At 38.4% G+C, this 13,444-nt stretch overlaps 5 protein-coding genes across 5 annotated transcripts; 3 read left to right on the top strand and 2 right to left on the bottom strand.

The window, feature by feature from the left end:
* Positions 1-506: 506 nt before the first annotated feature.
* Positions 507-800, top strand: LOC106294364. The gene has a single exon (XM_013729916.1). The coding sequence runs from the start codon at positions 521-523 to the stop codon at positions 746-748; it is 228 nt and encodes a 75-aa protein (XP_013585370.1). The 5' UTR covers positions 507-520; the 3' UTR covers positions 749-800.
* Positions 801-899: 99 nt separating this feature from the next.
* Positions 900-3,443, bottom strand: LOC106343223. The gene is made up of 4 exons (XM_013782379.1): positions 3,110-3,443; positions 2,636-3,037; positions 1,505-1,919; positions 900-1,426 (listed from the first exon to the last, which is right to left on the bottom strand). The coding sequence occupies exons 1-4, from the start codon at positions 3,363-3,365 to the stop codon at positions 1,225-1,227; spliced, it is 1,275 nt and encodes a 424-aa protein (XP_013637833.1). The 5' UTR covers positions 3,366-3,443; the 3' UTR covers positions 900-1,224.
* A 292-nt stretch (positions 3,444-3,735) lies between these two features.
* On the top strand, positions 3,736-4,667 carry LOC106294331. Its single transcript, XM_013729886.1, has 4 exons — positions 3,736-3,886; positions 4,079-4,273; positions 4,354-4,491; positions 4,603-4,667. Exons 2-4 carry the CDS (start codon positions 4,079-4,081, stop codon positions 4,654-4,656), a joined length of 387 nt encoding a protein of 128 aa, XP_013585340.1. The 5' UTR covers positions 3,736-3,886; the 3' UTR covers positions 4,657-4,667.
* A 481-nt stretch (positions 4,668-5,148) lies between these two features.
* Positions 5,149-6,213, top strand: LOC106292194 (glutathione S-transferase T3-like). Its single transcript, XM_013727809.1, has 2 exons — positions 5,149-5,891; positions 6,126-6,213. Exons 1-2 carry the CDS (start codon positions 5,149-5,151, stop codon positions 6,211-6,213), a joined length of 831 nt encoding a protein of 276 aa, XP_013583263.1.
* A 3,443-nt stretch (positions 6,214-9,656) lies between these two features.
* On the bottom strand, positions 9,657-12,006 carry LOC106292195. Its single transcript, XM_013727810.1, has 2 exons — positions 10,876-12,006; positions 9,657-10,344 (listed from the first exon to the last, which is right to left on the bottom strand). The coding sequence occupies exons 1-2, from the start codon at positions 11,901-11,903 to the stop codon at positions 9,657-9,659; spliced, it is 1,716 nt and encodes a 571-aa protein (XP_013583264.1). The 5' UTR covers positions 11,904-12,006.
* Positions 12,007-13,444: the final 1,438 nt, after the last annotated feature.

The following is a 13,444-nucleotide window of genomic DNA, read 5'->3' on the forward strand; positions in this document are numbered from 1 at the left end:
TGCAAGAATAAGAAGTTAAAAACATGTAAATTCACAAGATATCATACAACCAGAGCATGTCACTGCATTTGTGGAACTTGTTCTTGAAAAAACAGAGAAGTCAGACAAAATGGTCCTATTGTTGGATAAACGTTACCTTAAGTCTTATATTGAAGACCTGACTGCAACACTTGCTCACAACAACAATGTCACCATTGGGCCTCTTCCACCAACATCACAATGGTGATAACATCAGCGGAGCTGTTGAATCATAGGGGGTTGAAGACTTGAAGTGTTGTTACTACGTCTTTTGGACTACACTAGGATGTGTAAGATCATCTAAAATGTCTTTTCTGTTGCAGTTTTTTCTTTATTTTATTACTTAAACAAGGCATATTCAAAAAAACCTTATAGTCACCCGATTAATTTTATTAAAAGTCAATGATTACGTACGTACGAATATATCAACAATAAGTAGGATGAATACCCATTCACGTTAAACAACTCAAACCTCATCCACATCAAAACATCTCAAAAGAGAATGGCGAGACATTTAGAAGATGTGATTAGCATGGCGACAACAACAACACAGTTCCATGTTAGTTACCTTCTTCATATTGTGTTTTTGGCTCTGTTCAGCTGTTGTGTCCTCTCGGCTCTGTTACTCTCATGTGCTGACGGAGCATCCGAGAACAAAGCCACTTCCGGCAATACCCCTTCTGCCGGTGGTTGTGGTGGTGCCGGTTGCGGCGGTGGTTGTGGAGATTGAGTTTCTTCATATTCGCCGTGACTTGGTGGTATTGTGGTTTTTGTGGTCATCATTGGCATAAGCTATTTCGTTGTTTTTTCATAAATATAAGAATAAGTTCTATAAATCGTATCTAAAGCAACTGCATAACGATTTAAAAGTTAAATTAACATGATGCATAGAACAACTATCTTTTGTTTTTTCTGTAGTCACTTTCTTTCTAAACCGGATAAACCGATCCAAATCCCATATTGAAACCCAAATTTCAGGGGAGGAGATTCATAACGTTAAATGTTGAGTGTCTCATGGTCCTAATAGCCCTCAACAACACGACTAAGTTTCATGAGAAGAGGAGAAGCAAAACCAAAACAAATATCAAGTTGTCATCAATTCTTTATGGATCCCATAACCGGATCAACTGATGGTCCAAAAAGAGACGATCAACTTCGATTCTTTGGTGAAACGAGAACAAAAGCACGAACCAGGAAGAGGTTTCATTATGCGTTGATGGGATTTGATTCTTTAGACCTCATGATCTTGGCTTGTAGTTTCTGCATAAAAGCTGGATTAGCTTGGAGCCTCTGTTTCACATAAGCAGTTCTTATGTCCTCAGCAATCTTGTTAGCCTTCGCAGCTTCCTCTATCAACCCGTATAGCGTCCGCAAGCAGTCTTTCCTGTTTTCCTCTCGGTGTTCAAACCTGTGACAAGTGTGTTATAACAACATTCTTGTCCTGTGACGAAAAGGCTTTTTGATAAGGTTCAAAGAGTTGCATTACCTCTCGCTTGTGATTGTAAGCTCGTCTTTCCCTGAATCATATCTTTTTCCAACGAGCTCCCGTAGCCTACGAGCCTGATGCTTAGAGAGTCCGAGCTCTTTCACTGTAACAGACAGTTTAACTTTCCTGTTCTTTGGATGCCAAGCATCGCCTCCAGGAGCAAAAACAATCCTTGACTGCCACCTAAGGATTGGACCTTTACCGGGAGGGTCATCCAAGTTGGTGTTGCTATAGGAAGGATCCGTTTCATCAAACTTGGGAGGTCCCGCAGCTTCCATTTGATCCCCATATTGAATCACCATCTCATCTTCGAATTCCTTAAACAGCTCATAAGCTGCTTCAGGCTCGATTTCACCCCTTTCACACATGTCTCCGAGCTCATTAAACTTCGCTTCAACTTTCTTCTTCAAGTCATCTGAATGGAAAATACAGTCAGAGGGTTTCCCTAATGTTTCTTATAAACGCATCACAGAAAAAAAAAACAATATGCTCTATGAAAAGACACTACTATGATTCTAGCAATATCCCAAATACAAAAAAAAAAAAATAACAGCAAATACACAGTCTCATTAGAGAGGGATTTTAGCTGATAAGGAAGTACATCAGTATATCAATCAGCCTAGCCCCTGAAGAGTACAACACCTCAAAATTAAGATGCTAAGGTAGCTAAGTCTAACGATGTGAATCCATGAATTTTTAATGTAAGAAAACTGCAATGAATAAACAAACCAATGTGCTCTCTAAATGATCCTGGTGAGTGGTGACCCGAGAAGCAATGAATCTTAAAATGATCATATCCTCTTCAAAGAGTCCAACAAAGATAGTTCTCCTAGCAATATCCCAAACATAAAGCATAACAAAGAGTCCAACAAAAAAAAAAACTGCAATGAAGAAACAAACCAATGTGTTCTCTAAATGATCCTGGTGACTCGAGAAGCAATGAATCTTAAAACAAAGATAGTCTCCTAGTATCGATTCTAGCAATATCCCAAACATAAAGCATAACAACCGTATAAGGAAACACATTAGCATATCAATCAACCTAAAGATGTGAGATGCTAAGGTAGCTAAAAGTCTAACGATATGAATCCAGGAAGCTCAATATAAAAAAAAAAATAACAACAACATTACCAGGAAGAAGCTTGTCCCAGTGAAGCATATCCTCAAGAATCTCTTCACACTCCTTAGTATCCTTCAAAATCCCATGCCTAATCCCATCTCTAACAATGACATCCCACTTCTTCTCATCCATATTAAAGAACTCATTGTTCTGCATCTTCTTCTTCACATACTCAGGGGAATTATACAGATCCTCGAGCTCGTCGTCAGTAGAGTGAGCTTCCTCGAAATCAGATTCAAAGTCTTCGTCTTTCACATCGTCTTTGAAAGGCTGGTTCTGGAGCGAGTCCATCACTTCGTCATCCGTGTCCGCGTGCTTGTCAGCAAGCCTTCTCTGGAGAAGAGCTTCGATGATTCCGGGTAAAGCGTCTTCGTTTCCTTCGTTGAAGTACTTCTCTATACGGGCCTTAAGCTCTGAAACCACACACAAAGCAAATATCAAGATCTTTAGCTACACAGAGTAAAGTTCCAATCTTTTTGCTTTACCTTTGTTTCCTACGTCTTCTACAGCGAGATCTTTCTTGTTGGAGGATTCAATCGGAGAAGAAGACTCCGGAGGAGGAGGAGGGTTCTCGCCGGAGGAATCGGATTCGGAGGAGAATAATCTGGGGGGAAACGGAGTGGCGATCGGAGCGACGAAACGAGCATTGGAGGAGGAGGAGGGTTGATGAGTGTTGATTCGAGGAGAAAGGAGAAGTCTGCGAGCGCAGAGAGATGCATTTCTGAAGAGAGCTCCTCTCATGGCGGATCCGAGATTTAGGGTTTTAGGTCGTCGAGCTCTCTCTATCTGTAATTTTCAAAAATGTGATTTTTTTTTTCTTTACACAAATATTTGTTTAATTTACGGATTTGACACTGGAGTACTGGACCCTTTTAAGCCCTTGCTCCAGTAATATAATAATAGTAAAGAGACCCAACGTAATCAGCTTAGACCATCCGCATCAGTGGTTTATGGGGGGTCATGGGCTCTGGATCTTAGGCCCGATCAATTAAAAGAAAATGTAAAATGGGTATATATCGCTGAACCGGGCCTTAGTTATGAACCCGTAAGGGGCGAGTTCAAGTCACGCGTCACGCACAGATTGTCTGGTCGTTTCCGCGTTGACGTTGTGGAAAGACGGGATTTCGCGTTATTCCATTCATTTCTCTCCTCTCTAAAAAAAGCTAGGGTTTCTCATCTCCGCGGCGATCTTCCGTGCGACGGCGAATTCCGTAGGTTTTGTCCATCAAATCGACGATGGTCTCTGTTCTCGACGCTCTAAGGTGAGTATATAGTTGATTAAATATGGATTAGAGTCGATTTGGGGGTTTGTTTCGAATTGCGAATTGTGTGATTCAAAATCGATTTGGGGTTTTTTTTCTTAGGGTTCTTAATCGATAAGGGAGTTCGATTGAGAGTTCGTTTAATCATATTCCATCATTATTATGTGCTAATACTATCGATTTGTGGCACAGATGGATCCGGCTGAAGAGAAAAGAAATTCAAAGAGGCAAATCGATTACAACAACATGTTAGGGTTCATGGCCGATTCAGAGTACGGGATTCCAAGAAAGTGTCCATGTGGTGGGAGAATCATTGATGAGGTTAGACGGAAGGACGAGTACGACACTCATCCGGGGAAGCGGTTCTTCACCTGCATAAACCACGAGGTTATCTTTTTTCGCTTTGATTATCGTTTATGGGTTTCATCAACTACAAGTCTCTGATATTTTTTAATGTTGTACCCAAGGCTGATGGGTTCCATTATCGTCAGCCTTGGGTGATAGGTGTGCAGGAGGAGATCGAGAGGTTGACTAAGCGGGTGGTGGAGGCTGAAGACGTCATGAGGGAGATGTCGAAAGTCACTAAACAGATTGAGACACTGGAGGTTAGTGAACTTTCTTTGCTGTTTCATTCCTCTTACATGTTTGATTTTAGTTATGTACTTCTTTAAGCGTGACTAACACTTTATCTTTTATGTTTCCATGTCCATGAACAGGTACAAATCCTCTCTGGGCAGGTGGCTGACCTGGAGAAGGTTTGCTTCGAATGAAAAGCAAAGGTAAGACTCGACATAACTGTAGAGGTTGTTTGCAATTGCCTGTTTGAAAAACTTGATTGCTATATGTCTGTTCGAAATTGTTAATGTATATTTAAAAGTAGAACTAGAAGTAGAATTTAAAAATACGAAGCTAACTTGTTTAACCGTGGAAAAAACCAACTTGAACACACAAACATATTAACATGTAACCAAACCTTAAACTACAACGATAACTAGATGTCTAAGTAGAACTTAAAAGTAGGTATCATTAATTATCTTCTGGTTGTTGGTTGCTGTTATGAATGTTCGATAGTACTTAGCTGTAGTTAATTTTGGTGAGTGATTTGATGTCTAGTTACTGCTTGTAACAATTTGTAATGGCTTTTGTAATGAATGTTTGGTAGGTAGAGTTTGTTTAATTGTTCACAAACTAGTTTATAAACATAGCAAATCTGCCACTCCAAACACAGAAACATATAAACAACAAACCCAACCTAAATCACAATGGAACCTTTCTCCTTTAATCCTTCCGGGTTTGTTAACCTTTTAGCTTCGCAGAGGAGTCTACCAATAGACGTTGACTCTGCTGAGGCAGCTGGTATCTCTCCCGGGATAGTGAAACCATTGGAAAGGAGAAAGTGGGTACGCAAAGAAGACCTCGTTCTCATCAGCGCTTGGTTGAACACGAGCAAAGATCCGATAGTTAGTAATGAGCAGAAGGCAGGAGCGTTTTGGAAGAGAATTGAAGAGTACTTCAACTCAAGCCCTCAGCTCATTGGCGCCGTTCCTAGAGAATGGAGTCAATGTAAGCAGAGGTGGGGAAGGGTAAATGAGCAGGTGTGCAAGTTTGTGGGATGCCACGAAGCGGCTTTGAAGGAGCAAGCCAGTGGCCAAAATGAGAATGATGTCATGAAGGCTGCCCATGACATCTTCTTAGATGACTATGGTGCCAAGTTCACACTTGAGCATTGCTGGAGGGAGCTCAGGTTTGATCAGAAATGGCGATCTTTCTCCTGCTCCAAAGATGGTGGGAAGGAGAAACGGAAGGAAGCATGTCCGGAGGTGGTGGCTGACGATGAAGAGGTTAGGCCTCCGAGTGTAAAAGCGGCGAAACGCAAGAAGCACGGGAATGAACACGCTTATGATCAAGATCAGAGTATGCTAGCTATGAAAAATAGCATTTCCAAACAGAAGATACTTGAGCGTCTCCTAGGCAAGAATGAAGACACACTTTCTGATGAAGAAGTGTGTCTTAAGAAAAAACTAATCTCGGAAATGCTATGATTTGGTGAGTGCCTTGAATTTGCTTGAATATTAGAGGTCTAGATTCTGTTTAGGTTGATTGGCTTAGGTTGTGAATATGTTCTATATCTTTAATCTCTTTTCTTTACTTGATTGAATAATTGAGCTTGTGAATATGTTAAGCTTTATTGAATCTCTTTTAGTGTACTTGATTGAATCTGTTTGCTTTTCTTTTGCAGGACAGGGAGTGCAGGTGACGGTTTGGAGGTCACGGGTGTTGGAGCTCACGGGTGTTGGATGTTTGCTGGCTGTTTGTTTCACGGGTAGTTTGACTTTAGCCACGGGAAAGTGTACCATTTTGTTTCTGGGTACACTTAGTATGTATCACAGATGTAATATGTTCTGAACTTGTATCACGGATGCTCTTATCTCATTTTCTAAACTTTCTATATAATGTCGATGTATGAACTCTCTTTCTATGCACCTCTCTAAGAATAGCACTTCTCTTTCTTTTAAAGTGTATGTTTGTTTCTCTCTGCTTTCTATGCACCTCTCTATTTATGTTTCTAAAAGGATAAACCTCTTCTCTTCTCCTCTATCACTCAGTCAAACGATGAAGCCATCTCCATCTCCATCTCAGTAAAGACGCTCTCCATCTCAGTAATATCCATCTCAGTAAAGACGCTCTCCATCTCCATCTCCATCTCCATCTCAGTAAAGACGCTCTCCATCTCAGTCAAACTGCCATACGGGCAACTCAAACACACAAACAAGGTAATTAGGAGTTGTTGCTTAGTAATAGGTATGGATTATGAATAAAAAGGATTTTTTAAAAAAAATATAAAGGATCATGAAAAATATGGATTATGAATAAAAAATTTCAAAATACTTCAACTGTAATCTAAAAGGGATTATGAAAAATAAAGATTATGAATAAAAGGGATTATGAATTTAAAATATAAAGGATTATGAATAAAATGGATTAAGAATAAATGGATTATGAACAAAATTTCTCAAAATAATAAAAGATTATCTAAAAAAGATTATGAATAAAAGGGATTATCTAATTGCGTTTTGTAGGAAGAAAAAAAGATAAATAAATTCCTTGAGAAATGGCTTCATCATCGAGTGAAAATAAATGATTATGAAAAATAAATGATTATGAAAAAGAAATGATTATGCAAAACAAAATATAGGATTATGAAAAATAAAAGGATTATGCAGTATAAATGATTATGAAAAAGAAAATATAGGATTATGAAAAATAAATGATTATGAAAAATATAAATGATTATGAAAAATATATAAAAAATGATGGAGTTACAAACCCCCTACTTGCCTTTTGTAGGAAGGAAAACATAAATAAATTGTTTGACAAATGTCTTCCTCATCAACGGATGAAGTTGATAAAGCTTTAGACGAAATAGTCGACCAAGTAGTTGACAATTACATCGACGCAATAGTTGATGGTCAAGCCAACAAGCCGAGGAGACGAGCTTATATCGAAAGAGATCGGGAAGTAGGACACAATCAACTATGGAACGATTATTTCACGGAAAATCCTACATACCCCCCGGAATTGTTTAGGCGGCGTTTTCGAATGAACAAGCCATTGTTCCTTCGCATTGTCGAATGCCTAAGTAGTGAAGTTCCTTACTTTCAGCAAAGACGAAATGCTCATGGAAGGAACGGGCTATCTGCACTTCAAAAGTGTACGGCAGCTATACGTATGCTGGCATATGGTCAATCGGGAGATACATATGACGAATATCTCCGACTTGGTGACAGTACATCACGTTTGTGTTTGGAAAATTTCACTGATGCAATAATACAATTGTTTGGAGAAGAGTATCTACGAAAACCTACAGCCGAGGATCTTCAACGATTACTCGATGTTGGAGAGGTACGGGGGTTTCCAGGGATGATAGGCAGCATCGACTGTATGCATTGGGAGTGAAAAAACCGCCCAACGGCTTGGAAAGGTCAGTTCACACGTGGTTCAGGAAAGCCGACAATTGTCTTAGAAGCCGTGGCATCACAAGATCTTTGGATATGGCACGCATTTTTCGGCTTACCAAGTACCCTCAACGATATCAATGTTCTTGATCGGTCACCTGTTTTTTATGACATCTTACATGGTCGAGCATCTAAAGTTAAGTTCAAGGTCAACAACCACACTTATCGTATGGCCTACTATCTTACTGACGGAATTTATCCAAACTAGTCAACATTTATCCAATCCATCCCACTTCCTCAAGGTCCTAAAGCCGAGAAATTTGCAGAAAAGCAAGAATCCGCCAGAAAAGATGTCGAACGGGCTTTTGGAGTATTGCAATCGAGGTTTGCAATTGTTAAAAACCCCGCTCTACAATGGGACAAGGAAAAGATAGGAAAGATAATGAGAACTTGTGTTATATTGCACAATATGATAGTAGAGAACGAACGATACAGATACGCTCAAATTGATACTTCTGAGTTCGAGTCAGGAGAATCAAGCAGAAGTTCGAGGGTGATAAGGAGAGAAAGTATTCATGTCGGTGATATGTTAGGCATGCGCAGTGAAGTTTGAGATCCAGAGAAGTTCGAGATCCAGAGAAGCATGCTCGTTTGAAAGCTGATTTAATGGAAAATATATGGCAAAAGTTTGGTGATGAAGATGAATGAGCTTTGTATGTTATTAAATTTCTTGATTTATGTAATCTACTCTTAATGAGTTGTTCAAAAAAAAAAAGTAATCTACTCTTAATGTATTGAATAAAAAGTTTTAAAATATTTATAATATATTTTAATATTTTATTCATGTATTCTGAATATTTTGAAACTTTTAAAAAATAAAACAAATATATTATTTTATTTTTATGAACTCTTTCTTGAAGTTCACCAATGCAGAAAACAACAAAGGGTGTTCACCAATGCTCATGCTCTTATAGGCCTCAAAGGTTCACTCAATTTGATTTTTTTTCCCACATGATCTGTCAATTTGATTGATCTTGGCATGAATATATGAAAATATTTAAGTGGCTTCGACTATTTTTTATATGATGATCATGATTCATGATGATGAAGTTCGGTTTTTAGGCCTAAAGAGGTTCAGTCTTTAGGGGCTATATAATGGAATGTTTGATTAAAAAAAGAGTGTAATATATATGTCGTATTTGAGATGTATTGCTTTCAACTGATAGGAGTGTTGGATGACCAAGAAGACTCTGCTGATTTCATCATTCTTAAAAAGTTGTTTTCTTCTTTTGCCATTTTAGTAGTTCCACATTGTAATTATGTTTGTCCTCCTGTTAGCAATGCTATTCCATTAATTAGTTTCTCCATAGTTAGTTGTTTTCTTATTTTTGTAGCTCAGTTCCAAAAGAAGTCCCAACTATTCCATGGTTTCTAATGCATGAGATTTTACCTCAAAACAAAAGATCAGCTTATAGACTTCCAAGATCCAAACCACAGGAAAAAGTAGAGTTTTCCACATACTATTATGGTATATGGTTGCATTTCTTGATTTTATGTAAGAGATTCGCACTAAAACTATTCAAACTGATAACTAATTTAAACAAGCAATTTTTCATATTCCTATAACACCGATATACTGATATAGTAATTATAGTAATCATCCAAACAATTTGTATTTTCCAAGAAAAAAATACACTAGCAGTAATTAAAACATTTTAGAATACTATATAGCAAAAGCCTACTTGTTTATATCTAATGAGTTGTGTGACTCGACATTATTAAATTATGCGTGATAAGCAACATCTATTTAGTGTTTAAAGCGGTTGAGACGCAGCAATATGTTGTTGTTCTTTGTCGTTATCCAGAGTCATCTGCTTGGACATATCAGCTAGAGCGGCTGCGGCTGCCGCAGGTGTCATGCTTTGGTACGGAGAAACCAATGGAATAGCATTGCTAACAGGAGGATGTTGTGCATGGAAATACATCGTCTCCAGAGGACCTCCAGAGTAACTCATGTATTGATGTTGAGGCTGTTGCAATTGCTGTTGCTGAATCTGATGAACCTGAGGGTTTTGCGATATAACAGCTTGGTAAACGTTTTGACCGGCTTCAGGTCTTGCGTTTGGGCAGAGCGGAGGAGTTCTTGATGGGACGTATTGTTGAGATTGCGGGACGGACATTACGTAAACCGGATAGTTTTGCTGCTGGTGAGAGTAGACCGGGATGTATTGTGATGGATGAGGGATGTACTGAACACCTTGGTGTAAGAGAGGTTGTTGAACCTGGAGTTGGTGTTGTTGGTCCATAGTTGTGTATGTACCTGACTGGGATATGACATCTGATGTGGTTTGGACTGAAGTGGTTTCATGCAGAGGTATGCCGTGACTGGTTTGGACCAATGTTGTTTCAGGATGTGTTATCGGGGCTTTTGGGATGGCTGGAGGTTGGTCTTGGTAGTACATCGGCTTCGGAAATGAAGTAGCAGAAGAAATGCTAGTATCACTGCATGCAAAATAACAATAAGAAACATGAGATATTATAATTTAGTATTAGACTGGAAGAACAAACCTGACATCTCTAGTAATAGATTGGAAGATAAAATATGAAATAACATCTTATGCATTTAACGTCTTAAAAGAAATTATCCATTGTTGGTTTCTATAACATACTTTCAAAGTAGTCATCTATCTTTTTAGCTACGTAGAGTAATGTTCCCGTATAATTCAGACCACATATGAAGATCATAAAGCAAACAGAAAAAACAAAGCAAAGAGAAAAAAAAAAAATCTTTATTCAAAAAAAAAAACTTTACTCAAAAAGAAAAGAGAACAAAAAATTCGAAACATTCTGAAAACAATGGATGAGATAGAAAAAAATCGGATGCCTAGACCAACACATTTAGCTATTTAATACAACAAAAGAGACTCTCGGAGTCTCATTTCACAAAACATTTGTAGATCACTAGACCAAGAGTCATACATATCAAACAATATATCCGAGTAAATAAAGAGTGGCAGTAGAAGATGAACGTACCTTGCAATAGAATCAGGAGATGCCAAGCTATACCCACCGGCACCCCTGAGAGGGATCAGCAATGGTTGCATCGGCAACGGTGGCTTTTTGTATCCAACCATCACACTAGGATCTGATCGATCGTCATCCGATGAAGCCTGACCATTTCTTACGGCAGTGACATTATCAATCGGTGCATTGTTATAACCCATCATTGGTTGATGAGCAAACTGTTCTTCGCTGACTCTAACGTGGATCGGTGGTAAGTTAGCATTGGAAGGAGAGGAAGAGGAAGAACCACCGGTGGGTTCCAACATAGGTGAATCAGGCATCGAACTCATATGCATCTCCTGATGAGACATCACATCGTTTGTGATATAATCTCCTCGCTTGTTGTTCTCACCGTCCACATCAGTTTCTAGTTCTTGAACTTCGGTCTCTCCTCCGGTCCCCTCATCAAGATTCACCAAGGTGTTGTTCACAGCGGCAGAATCCGACAAACCACGAGGAAGCAAACCAGATTGATTCAAAGCATCAACGAACCACGTCTCCGACTTTGCACTGTTAAGCAAAGATCCCATCGTAGCAGCCGTCTCAAGCTTGTTAGCAAAAAGGAACAACCGTATCCGATGCGTTGCACTCGTCGTTGCTGATGACGTCGCGCGGTCGTATTCCTCGATCATGTTCTCAAGATCTTCATCGGTAGTGATGGTTACAAGAGAATCAAGATCTTCGTTAGGGAGCTGGTACTTGAGTGTGAAGGACCGGCCGTTGAGAAGCATACTAGAGAGACGAGATCTGAGCGAGGCTAGTGAAGAGCGTCGATCAACAACAACTAGACGTGTCTCGCCGCTGGAGTACGTTAGGGCCATGTCGTGTGGACGAGGCATGATGTGGCCGCCAAAGCTGCACATGAGGCGAAGCTTAGTGTCTGGGACGGACGCAAGTAGTTCCGTATCAAGAGCAATAGCACGTGGGGACCCATCAACCATTGTAGCTGAAGTGAGGTTTGGGACTAGTTGCGGTATAGATGAAAGTGGAGTCTCCATATGTTCTATTGTATTGATGAACTTGTTAATATTCGGACTAATCTGTTTGTATTATAAAACAAAAATAAACAAGGATGAAACGTTAGATTCTCTGCATGTTGGGCTAGGGCGATTATATCTACCTCTCGAAAACTAGTAGTGAAAAATATTTCGCTTTCTTTTCTTCTTCCTTTATATATATACATCGAGGATCGATCACGCTTACACGGTTACACCCCCAGCTTTGGTATTGGTACCAGCGTCATATTTTATTAAACGTTATGACCTCCAAAGCTGGTTGCTCGAATCTGAATTAAAGTTTTTTTGTAGATTTTAAGATTGGTCCATGTTATCATTATAAAAAAATCTTGTAAGTTTTGTCGGCATTTGGTAAATAAATAAAGGTTTGTACGTCTAATAATAAAATACAATTTGGTTATAGCGCTGACATATACATATTTTTTAAAGGTCTTCGTACCTACATCTTCTTTTTAATTTTACAATCTGACTGATGAATGAATGACAATAAAAATAAAATCAAAACAAACCACCAAAACGGACCAAAACTGGACAGGTTTATACATAAATTATTGTTGTGGCTTATAATTCAATCGACGCATTGCATTTAGGATCAGTACTGAGATTTAAAAAGCTATATAAATAGTTTTTTTTTTTTTAGATTTTAAGATTGGTCCATGTTATCATTATAAAAAAATCTTGTAAGTTTTGTCGGCATTTGGTAAATAAATAAAGGTTTGTACGTCTAATAATAAAATACAATTTGGTTATAGCGCTGACATATACATATTTTTTAAAGGTCTTCGTACCTACATCTTCTTTTTAATTTTACAATCTGACTGATGAATGAATGACAATAAAAATAAAATCAAAACAAACCACCAAAACGGACCAAAACTGGACAGGTTTATACATAAATTATTGTTGTGGCTTATAATTCAATCGACGCATTGCATTTAGGATCAGTACTGAGATTTAAAAAGCTATATAAATATTTTTTTTTTTTTTGCTTTTTGCAGAATTGACCTATAACTTAAAGTCAAACACAAAACTAACCTCAATTTTTTTTGAAAATTGGTTTTACCCTATTCACCCCACAAGTTCATATAATTTACGAAAATGCCATCAATTTTTTTTTTCTTTTTTTTTCGAAAATGACATTTTTACTCTCTCACCCTCATCATCTTCAAGTAATTACAAGATTGCCATTGTCATCAATACCACAACCACCATGAACAACAAATTTGAAGCTCTTAATGCTTCCAAAATCGACTTACCCTTCTTCTTTTAACGCAGAGGTTATTTTTGCAATTGACTTTGAAATCTGTAACCTGAGACGTGTCGTCTGTTTTTGTTTGGTTTCAAAAAAATTACCAAAGAACCTAGACGACTTACATTTCAGTCGTCATAGATTAGTTTTGTATTTGACTGGATAATTTCAGAAGTTTGACTTCACCAGACGACTTACATTTCAGTCGTCTGGCGAAAATTAAAATAATAATATTTTTTTAAAAGTAGACGACTTACAGTTAAGTCGTCATAGG

Source organism: Brassica oleracea, chromosome C5 (assembly GCF_000695525.1).
Source record: "Brassica oleracea var. oleracea cultivar TO1000 chromosome C5, BOL, whole genome shotgun sequence".
Lineage (NCBI taxonomy): Eukaryota > Viridiplantae > Streptophyta > Magnoliopsida > Brassicales > Brassicaceae > Brassica > Brassica oleracea.

What these genes read in the sequence shown, in the direction of transcription:
- LOC106294364 (XM_013729916.1), top strand. Translation starts at nt 521, where the DNA reads ATGGCGAGACATTTAGAAGATGTGATTAGCATGGCGACAACAACAACA.
- LOC106343223 (XM_013782379.1), bottom strand. Translation starts at nt 3,365, where the DNA reads ATGAGAGGAGCTCTCTTCAGAAATGCATCTCTCTGCGCTCGCAGACTT. An exon ending in CTGGGACAAGCTTCTTCCTG is followed by an intron (nt 1,920 to 2,635) that starts GTAATGTTGTTG and finishes TTTTCCATTCAG; the next exon opens with ATGACTTGAAGAAGAAAGTT. An exon ending in CTTACAATCACAAGCGAGAG is followed by an intron (nt 1,427 to 1,504) that starts GTAATGCAACTC and finishes CACTTGTCACAG; the next exon opens with GTTTGAACACCGAGAGGAAA.
- LOC106294331 (XM_013729886.1), top strand. Translation starts at nt 4,079, where the DNA reads ATGGATCCGGCTGAAGAGAAAAGAAATTCAAAGAGGCAAATCGATTAC. An exon ending in TCACCTGCATAAACCACGAG is followed by an intron (nt 4,274 to 4,353) that starts GTTATCTTTTTT and finishes GTTGTACCCAAG; the next exon opens with GCTGATGGGTTCCATTATCG. An exon ending in AACAGATTGAGACACTGGAG is followed by an intron (nt 4,492 to 4,602) that starts GTTAGTGAACTT and finishes GTCCATGAACAG; the next exon opens with GTACAAATCCTCTCTGGGCA.
- LOC106292194 (XM_013727809.1), top strand. Translation starts at nt 5,149, where the DNA reads ATGGAACCTTTCTCCTTTAATCCTTCCGGGTTTGTTAACCTTTTAGCT. An exon ending in ACACTTTCTGATGAAGAAGT is followed by an intron (nt 5,892 to 6,125) that starts GTGTCTTAAGAA and finishes TTTCTTTTGCAG; the next exon opens with GACAGGGAGTGCAGGTGACG.
- LOC106292195 (XM_013727810.1), bottom strand. Translation starts at nt 11,903, where the DNA reads ATGGAGACTCCACTTTCATCTATACCGCAACTAGTCCCAAACCTCACT. An exon ending in TCTCCTGATTCTATTGCAAG is followed by an intron (nt 10,345 to 10,875) that starts GTACGTTCATCT and finishes TTTTGCATGCAG; the next exon opens with TGATACTAGCATTTCTTCTG.